The sequence below is a fragment of the Petaurus breviceps genome, unplaced genomic scaffold, assembly GCF_028583685.1.
Source record: "Petaurus breviceps papuanus isolate PSGF00001 unplaced genomic scaffold, PetGlider_PUasm1.0 90825, whole genome shotgun sequence".
NCBI classification, from domain to species: domain Eukaryota; kingdom Metazoa; phylum Chordata; class Mammalia; order Diprotodontia; family Petauridae; genus Petaurus; species Petaurus breviceps.
Window position 1 is genome coordinate 1,467,641 of NW_027187353.1, and position 9,964 is coordinate 1,477,604.

At 42.7% G+C, this 9,964-nt stretch overlaps 1 protein-coding gene across 1 annotated transcript in view; it reads right to left on the reverse strand.

Annotated features, from left to right (window-relative positions):
• CDH23 (cadherin related 23) overlaps positions 1 to 9,964 on the reverse strand; it is a 620,897-nt gene that overhangs the window by 97,044 nt on the left and 513,889 nt on the right. The window contains exons 36-37 of the mRNA XM_069071099.1: positions 9,473 to 9,601; positions 6,554 to 6,781 (exon numbers count right to left, since the gene is read on the reverse strand). Coding sequence (XP_068927200.1) covers positions 6,554 to 6,781; positions 9,473 to 9,601 — 357 coding nt within the window. The remainder of the gene's footprint in view (positions 1 to 6,553; positions 6,782 to 9,472; positions 9,602 to 9,964) is intronic.

Below are 9,964 nucleotides of genomic sequence, written 5' to 3' on the forward strand. Positions count from 1 at the left end.
CTTCCTTCCTTCCTTCCTTCCTTCCTTCCTTCCTTCCTTCCTTCCTTTCTTCATTTCTTTTTCTTCTTTCCTTCAGGTGAGCTATGATGGTGGTGTGATGAGGGGGTTTGCCTGTGCCTATGCTGACTCTGTCTTTGTGTGTGTGTGTGTGTGTGTGTGTGTGTGTGTGTGTGTGTGTGTGTGTGTGTGTGTGAATGGAAGCACCTGGAGGCCAGGCCTGGGCTGGAAGTAATAGTAGAAAGCTAGAGAGCCATCTCAACACTAGAATGCAGAGAGCTCCCCAGGAGGGGTGGGTCTGGGGTTTCACTGTGGGCTCTGGACCTCTTTTTGTCTGGGCCCATTTCCTTACAAGGGAGGAAGAGGGCTGGGGCAGAGATACCCCACTTCCTTAGCTGGCCTTCCTCCTGCACAGGCCTTTCTGTTTCTCTCTTATTTTTGCCCCTGAAAATGAGTCTTGGTGGTTTCCTGTTTTCAGTGAACTGAACTCTGAGTTTTAAAACTTTGACATCTCCATTCATCACCACCCACCTATGCCCATCCCTATCTCCCTCCACCCTCCTACTGTTCTTTTGGGTGGGGAGTATCTCTGTGGGTCTGGGACTTGTTATTGTTTTTGTTGTTCAGGCAAGAGGAGGAGGTCCTGGTCTTCATTCTCATCACCTAGATTCAGTTTATGTTTAGCCCAAAGGCTCCAGGACAGCAGAAGTTTGAGCATTTTAGGATTACAGACCTGGGGCTGGCAGAGATCCCAGAGGGCATCTAGTCCAGGTAGGGAAAATGAGGCCCAAGTAGGTTCAGTAATTTGCCTTAGATAATAATGGTTAATATTTATAATAGTATTTATATTTAATATATCAATATATTATAATATGAATATGTTATTATATAATATAATAATTATCTAGGGCTAATAATGATGATTATAATTAACATTTATACAATGTTCACTATATGCCAGCCCCTGTGCTAAGTACTTCATGATTATTTTCTCTTCACAAAAACCCTGGGAGGTAGGTACTATTATTATCCCCATTTTAAAGATCAGGAAACTGAGGCAAACAAAAGTTAAGTCACACAGGGTCACACGGTAAGTTTAGATTTGAACTCAGGTGTTCATAACTCCAGGACCGGTACTTTACCCACCCAAGGACTAAGTATCAGAAATGGGATTTGAACTCAAGGACTCCAATTCCAAAGCTACTGATTTTGGTCCTATACTATTCTTCCTCTCACACTCTCCCCTATAAAGCCATGGAGAAGTGTAATAGTGAGAAGACAAGCATTTATTAAGTACCTACTATGTACCAGGAATTGTGCTAAGTGCTTTACAAATATAATTTCATTTATTCAAATGACAGAATACTAATAGTAACTGGAAGTTACTAGGGCTCCCATCAGTTGGATGGGGGATAGATGAACACATGAATGTAAAGGGATACCATTGTGCCATAAGAAATGATGAAAAGGATGGTTTCAAGGAAACCTCAGAAGATTTGCATGGACTGATGAAGAGTGAAATGAGCAGAACCAGGAGAGTGATTTACACGATGACGACAACACTGTAAAAATAAACCACATTTGAAAGACTCAAGAGCCCTGATAAATACAATTGCCTACCCATTCCAGAGGACAGGTGATCGAACATGTTGCCCATCTCCTAACGGAGAGGCAGATGACTTGCAGGATGCAGATGGGAAACTCAGGATGAATCCAGAGACATGAATTTTTGGATACAGCCATGCAAAAATGTGTTTTGTTTGACAATGCATATCCTTTCCAAAGATTTTGTTTTTCTTTTCTTTTCCCAACAATTGGGAGAGAAAATATATTTTTTTTTGTTAATTGAAGATAAATTAGAAATTAAAAAAAGGGAAGAACATTGGACTAGGGGATCAGACCCGATCATTCCCTGACTGAAACATCTTTAGTGGTTTCCTGTTGTTTCTAGGATAAAACAAATCCTTGGTCTGGCATTTAAAGCCCTCTGTAATCTGGAGGCCACCAATTATTCTAGGCTAATTTCATATCATTACTTTTTGCATACTCTCCATTCCAGCAATGTAGGCTTACTAGATGTTCAGATATATTCAATTTTCCAGCTCCTGCCTATGCATATCTACAGAGGTGGTGTCCTATTCCTGGATTCACTCTGCCCTGGCCTTCACTTCTTAGCCTCAATAAACCTTCAAGGGTCAGCTCATTTACTACCCCCCCCCACCTGGGACCTTTGCTGTTACCCCCAGTTATTAATCCCCCTTTGAAATTACTTTGTATTTTTATCAGCTCTGTATTTGCTTAGTTGTATATGTATTTTAACCCACGTCCATGGAATAACATGAACTCCTTAAACTTAATTACTTTTTTCTCTTTGTATCCCAGCACCAGTGCCTTACATACCTAAAAGTTCATTGATTTATCTGCCTTCTACTGGCCACATGAATTTTGGACGTGATTTTGTACAAGTCATTTAAATGGGTTGTGGTTGGTAGTGGGGCTAAGTTAAATGATCTCTCAGACCCTTCTAACATACACACTTTATGGTTCCATGAAGGGGAGGTCAAGGCTTCTCATGTAGATGGCAGAAGGAAAGTGGGAGTACAAGGAAATGAGGACTGGCAGTTGAGAGTTCATCTGCCCTCTGAAGAGGAGTCATTAGAGGGATCTGGATTGGAGAACCTTACTTCTCCTTTAAGGCCTAGCTCAATGTCCACATCTTCTGTGAAGCCTTTGCTGATCACCCCAGCCCACAGTGACATCCCCTCAAATAGTATAACATTTATTTTCTGCAACAGAGATTTGACGCTTACTGTGTTCTGTTTAGCATTGGTGATTAATTTTTCCATGTGTATGTGTCCGGTCCCCGCAGTTGTAAGCTGCAGAGATCATGGGTCTATGCCTTTTTTTTTTTTTAATATTCTTTAGTGAAATTTTTTGCATTAATAAATGTTCAGTGTCAAAGGCAGGAAAGACTCAGAGGGGGCACGATAGTAATTTTCAAGTGCTTGAAGAGTTATTTGTGAAAGGAGCAGAGTGGTTTTGTTTGGCCCAAAGGAGACTGGTAATAGAATATTACAACTAGCATCACCTCAGAAACCAGCAAAGGCAGTCCAAGGGGAAATTGGATCTGCAGAGGACTCATCATGACATCCCAATGTTCCCTAGAGCCTTTGTAGATGAATGAAGGCAACAAATAATTATGAAATGGAACGTTTCAATGCTGATCTATTTTCATCTGTAACCATCCTATTCGGACTTTACCACTTTAGTCCTCCATGTCCTATGTACTAAGTGAAAAAGTGATTAATGATGCACATAAAAAGAAAGGTAGGTAAATTTGGCAAAACATACAGAAGAAGGTGGTGCCACAGTGCACAGAGCACTGAGCATGGAATCAGGAAGACTCATCTTCCTGAGATCAAATCCAGCCTTAGACACTTACTAGCTCAGTGACCCTGGGCAGGTCACTTAACCCTGTTTGTCTCAGCTTCCTCATCTGTAAAAATGAACTGCAGAAGGAAATAGAAAACCAGCCTCTTTGCCAAGAAAACCCCAAAATAGGGTCACATAGAGTCAGACGTAACTGAAACAATTCAACAACAACAGCATCATATTATATAGAAGGCATAATGCTAGAAGCTTCATGATTTTATATGCACTTAAGGATCAGTTTTCAAGATGTCTCAAAGACTGTGCGATGCCAAAAAGAACAGAAAAGAACATAGAAAGTACTATTAGCAAAAAAGTGGTCAAAACACATCAGTAATGGCAAGCCATGTGCTAGCTTTTCCATTCCTACAAAGTCTGTATGCTAATGGTGATGGTAAACATTGAGCCCTTCCTCCATGAAAACTCAAGAATGTGATGGGCGGGTGGATGTGGATGACTTTCTCTAGTAGATCACATCTTTACTGTGGCACAATTGACAGGAAATAATGCACATACTTTTGTGTCTATTATTTGTTGAAAACAAAACAAAACAAAACAAAATTCCCACCAATTTGTCTCAGCTGCACAAAATGCTCTCAAAGGTGCTCATAGAGGCTCTTCTCCAACAAGGTGTCTCCCTTGCATACTTAAAACCATCCAGGATTCTGTGACAGATGGGACTGCAAAGATAACTTCATTCAACAATCTGCTGGAGATCCATATCCAGGAAGGCAGAAAACAAGGAGACAGATGTTTGCTAAATGTGTTTGCCAGCGCCATGAAGGACGTCCTGCCAGCTCCTCAATGGAAGAGAGATTCCCTTTTGATGACATTCTCCAGATGTTCACATTAGTGGATGACATTGTGTCGGCTACGTAGAGCCCTGAAAGACTACAGGGTCTTCTCAATGAGATCCAGGGTCATTCAAAAGAGATCAGATGGACAATCTACCCTCAAAAGATAAAGAGAGACCCCCTTGGTCTGCGCCACCTAGTGTCATCTCTCTTACACCTGCTGCAAAGCCCATTAGGCTCTATTAGGAATATTGTCCAAGTAATCTTTATGAGTTCAAATCTGGCCTCAGACACTTATTAGCTGTGTGACCCTGGGTAAGTCACTGAACCCTGTTTGTCTCAGTTCCTCATCTGTAAAGTGAGATACAAAAGGAAATGGCAATCTGTTCTAGTGTTTTTGCAAAGAAAACTCCAAAGGGGGTCACAAAGAGTCACACACATCTGAAAAACGACTCAACAACAACTTAGCAATCTTCCTAAAGTTCAGCTTTAGAAGTCAAGTGACTTCTCCATGTTACTAAACACAGTATCAGCTCCTCCAAAATCTGGCTTCTCATTTTGTACCACTTTCCTTCCTATTCCCTCATACTCCAGCCAAACTGACCTAGTCATTCTTTCCCAATCTCATTTTATCTCCTTCCAACTCTGTGTATTGATGCATGTGGTTTCCCCTGCCTACAATGGACTCCCCATCATCTCCACCTGTTGTGATCCTTCTCTTCCTTCAAGGACCAGCATAGGTGATTACATTCTCTAGGAAACTTTCCCTGGTACTCTATGCCCATATCCTGCGGGCATTTTCTCCCTCCTCGAATTTCTCCTGCCTTTGACCTCAGTCATGAACTTAATCATATTTTAATTGTGGCTACTCTTGTGTGTACTTTTCTCTACTCCATTCTCCATAATAGCTCCATGAGGGCAAGCATACCATGATTTTTCACCTTTTGAGTCTCCAAGGCTTAGCACAGTGCTGAGTGCACACAGCAGGTGCTCAATCCCTGTTTGTAGATCTGAATTGAAAGGTAGGGGTGGTTTCTCTGTAATTTTCCTCTAGGCTTGTCTGTCTACTGGACCTTGGGAACTAAACAGAGCTGGTGGTCTTTGACACATAGAATCTTAGATGCCTGGATCTTGAGAACATCACGACCAGCCCCCTGCTTCTAGGATGAACTATTTCCCAAACTATTATGCAAATAAATTCAGCTAAAACGAAGCCAGGCACGTGTGCCATTAATGTCAAGGAAATGATTTTATTCAACTATGAGTGTGGCTGATGACATGATCTTATTGCTACATATTTGTTGAATCCCCTGGGAAAAATCAACATGGTCAAGATTTTACGATGATGCCTATTTGTCCAAACTTCCTGATTTTCCAGGAGATCTCACTAGGACTCATTCATAGTTACAGGAAATAGAATGGTACAATTCTAGGGTCAGAGAACCTGGGTTCAAATCTTACCTTTGATCCTTACTATGTAGGTGACCCTGGACAAATCACTTAATGACCTTAGGAAGCAGTTTCCTTAGTGACACAAAGATGGATGACAAGATCAGAGGCGTCAAACATGCCTACATTGTTGCTAACAATCCCCCAGATTAGCAAGAACCAGATTAAAATGTGATTGGGAAACATTTAACAAAATAAATAAAAAATATAACAGAAAATAGAGAATGATAATATGTAGTTTTCTAAGTTAATATGTGGCCTGTAAGGATCTTTATGTACAGTTTAGCGACCCCATTTCTATTTGAATTTGACACCTTGTACTGGATGGTCTCTGAGATTCTTTCCAGTTCCAAATAGATCATTTCATGATCTTGTGGGATAGAGTCCCCCTACACACATGATCATTCCTTTCTTGCCTATGTGATCTAGGACAAGTTGCATTCTTCTGTGGACCTTAATTTCCCTTTCTGTAAAGGAGTTAGATTAGATGACCTTGAAGGGTCCCTCTCTACTTGGTCCCATGATCCTTTTCTGGGCCCCCAACTCCTCTAACTTGGGTGAGAACTCCAAGCATATGTCAGAGTCAACAAGTCACTGGTGAGATGAGGGATGGAACCGTTATCCAGAGAGATTACTAGGACCAAGTGAAATGACCCAGTGTTTCAGTATTTAGCATTGTCCCCCTTTGCGCTCAGCAGGAGACATTAAATAGATGTTTACTGAAGGAAAACATGAGAAATGTTAGTAACAGCAGCCAGCTTCCATTCACTGAATCTCTGCCCTCAGTACTCTTATAGGTCCTAGAAAATTCCCACTGCCCATGGCCACAAAGCATCCCGCTTCCTTCCACCATCCCTCCCTCTCTCTGCAGCCCCATCACTTACCGAGAGAGTCGGAGTGCCCTCATCCTCCACGGTGACCACCAAATGGTAGAAGCTTTGGCGTTCTCGATCTGGCGGAGAGGGCCGGGTGGCTATCTCTCCAGTGACCCGGTCCATTCGGAAGGTCATATCCTCATTTCCCGCAGTGATGTAGTAGGACAGGACACTATTGATTCCAATGTCCCTGTCAGTGGCTATCACCTGGACGACAGCAGTGCCCCCACCCACGTTCTGTGAAAGAGAGAGGGAGAAGGAGGTTACTCCAGATCCAGGGTGTTGGCATCAACATGTTGGTGCCCCAGCCAAGGCCAAGGGCCTGTTTTTGAGAGCTGTGTGACCTCAATATGCAGTAACCTCCGTAATGTTTGATTCTATGGGCTATCCCTCCCTTATCATTGCTCAGAGTTACTCAAAGAGACAGGGCTCTTGGATAATGCCTAGTTTGGCATGATGCCCAATAACACATGAGTCGGGACTGACTCATTCTTGAGACTGCATGAGAAAACCACTTCTTTGGATACTGGCTCTCTGGGTATGTCTGTCTGTTCTCTGGGAGATGGAGTAGGGTTCTCTTTCCCAGGACTTGGGAACTGATAGGAAAAAAGGAAAGAGAGGATGACCAAACAAATGGTGTCACATGAATATAATAGAATATTTTTGTACCAGAAGAACCACGAGTATAAGGAGGTCAGAGAAAGCTGGGAAGATTTATATAATGATGCACAGCAAAGTAAATGAAACCAAGAAAATGATAACCATATCACCATGTGAGGAAACAACATTGAAAGCCTTGAGTACTCTGAAGGGGCCAATGATGATTTCAGAGGACTGACAGAATGACTGACAGCATCTCCTGGTCCTTTGCAGAAAAGTGGTGGACCATAGGAGTGGCACAAGGTATACATTTTCAGACATGGCCAATGTATTGGCTTGTTTCTGTACTTTATACTTTGTCATTGGTTCTGTTAGTAGAATGATGGAGGCACTCACCGGGAAACGAAGACATTAAAAAAAAGAATAGCAATAAGAAAATTTTTAAAAAGAGGGAAAGGTACTCTATATTCAGGATCCCTTCTATTTTGGGAGGATTTGTAATTCTAATAGGATTTGGGGAGGAGCTGTAGATGAAGAGGGATACACAGCCTGGGATTTAAGATCCTCTATAATCTGGTCTTAACATATCCTACCCATTGGGACCCACTCCTTTATAAACTTCATTTAGCACTTAACTCTATAATGCCTAATATTATTACCTATTCTTTCATGTGTATGAATCATGAACCAATCCATTAACAAGCAATTATTAAATATCTATCATGTACCAGGAATTGTGTTAAGTGCTGGGGACACAAAGACAAAAGTGAAACAGTCCCTGCCCTCAAGGAGCTTATAGTCTATGGGGGAGACGATATGTACACATGAGTATGTATAGAACACATAGAAACTGAATTCAAGGTAGTTTGGGGAAGAAGTAGGGGGGAATCAGAGAAGTCTTCATGAAGAAGGTGGGGCTTGAGCTGAATTTTGAAGGAAACTGGAGATTAGACGGGGCAGAATTAGAAGGAAGTATAGTCATAAGGCACTGCAAGGGCAAAGGCATGGAAATGGGAAATCTAACTTCTCAGATCTGTAGGTGGGTGAGTGAGGACGCCAGTATGGCTGGAGTAAAGTGCTGTCAAGCACTTTAAATGTCAATCAGAGGAGTTTATCTTTGATCTTAGAGACAATAGTGAGCCACTAGAATTCGTTGAGGGTGGGGAGTGGTGACAGGATCACACCTGAATTTTAAGAAGATCATTTTAGTCGAGTATGGAGGATGGATTGGAGTAGGATGAGGCTGGAGGCAGGGGGACCCCAAAAGAAGCTATTGTCATAGTCCAGGAGATGAGAAGGGTAATAAGGACCTGAACGTGGCTGGCGGCTGTGTGAGTGGAGAGAAGGGGATGTGTGTGGGAGAGGCTGCTGAGATAGAAACAAGATATGTGGGGTGAATAAGGGTGAGGCATAGAGGATAACACTCAAGTTGCAAATCTAGAGGACTGGAAGGATGCTGGTGCCCTCGATGGTGACGGAGGAAGGTTTTCAGGGAAGCCTGGCAGAAGTGTGGGTTTTGGGGGGAAACAATGAGTTCAGTGTTGAATTTAGTGAATTGTGGAAGCCTTCATGAAATCCAATATGGTTTCTTAAAGAAATGATAAACTCCTGGAGTGTAGCAACCATGTTTTCTATTGCTGTTCAATACTCTGAGCTCCTGACAATGGCTTGGGCACACTCTCAGATAATTCACAGGATTTAAGAGTGGGAAGGGACCTCAGTGATATTCTGGTAAAACCCACTATACCACCCCCAATCATGGGGTCATCTAGCATTTGCTTGAAAACATCCAAGGAGGGGGAACTTGACATGTCTCAGGAGCCTCTTTCCCCTCTTGGACAGTTCTAAGTGTTAGGAAGCTCTTTTGGACATCAAGCCCAAGTTGACCTCTTTGCAAATTGCACCCATGGCTCCTGGTTCTGCCCTCTGGGGCCAAGCAGAACAGGCCTAATCTCTCGTTCACTTGTCAGATCTTAGATACTGGAGTATGACTGTCATATCTTCCTTCAGTCTTCTCTTTTCTTGGCAAAACACGCCCAGTTCCTCCAGCCAAACTTCACATGGCATGGACTTACGCCTCTCCAGATCTTAGAACAGTGCCTGAGACATAGTAAGTCCCTAATACATGCTTGTTGATGGATTAACCTGAATGAGTGAATGCTGTTGGGGATGCTTAGGACACTCTTGAGACTCAACAAATCTTTGTTGAGTGAATGAGTAAGTAAGCCCTGGTAGGCACTAAGGGCAAAGGAGGAAGTGACTGTGGAATGATGCAAGAATCCTTGACTGCATAGGACAGTGGTGTGGGTGTCTGAAGGTTGAACTCACCTCATTCACACTGACATTGTACCCAAAGGGACGCTCAATGATGGGAGGATTATCGTTGACATCTAGAATGGTGACTATCAAGATATGGTCTTTCTTTCTGGGAGGGGAGCCGCCATCAATTGCCACAATCTATGGAGGGGGAGAAGAAAGCAGAAAAAGGTGGTGATTATGGGCTCACAGGAGAAGGAGCAGATTAAGGGCTTTGGGATCTAACGATGACAAAGGCTGGCTGCCAGGAAGGAAGCTTGGAACCTACTGACTGACATCTGCCTCCTAGGCTGGTCTGGACCATGTGTGCATTCAACTAGTAAGAGAAGACAGAGAATTAGGTTGGCTTACACTGTCTGTATTCCAACCTACTTTGTATCTGTGACCCTTGCTTGAACCTGTGGTTCTGACATTAGACTCTGACTTGCTTGTCTCCTGATCTCTCTCTCTCTCTCTGTCTCTCTCTCTCTCTCTCTCTGTCTCTCTCTGTCTCTCTCTGTCTCT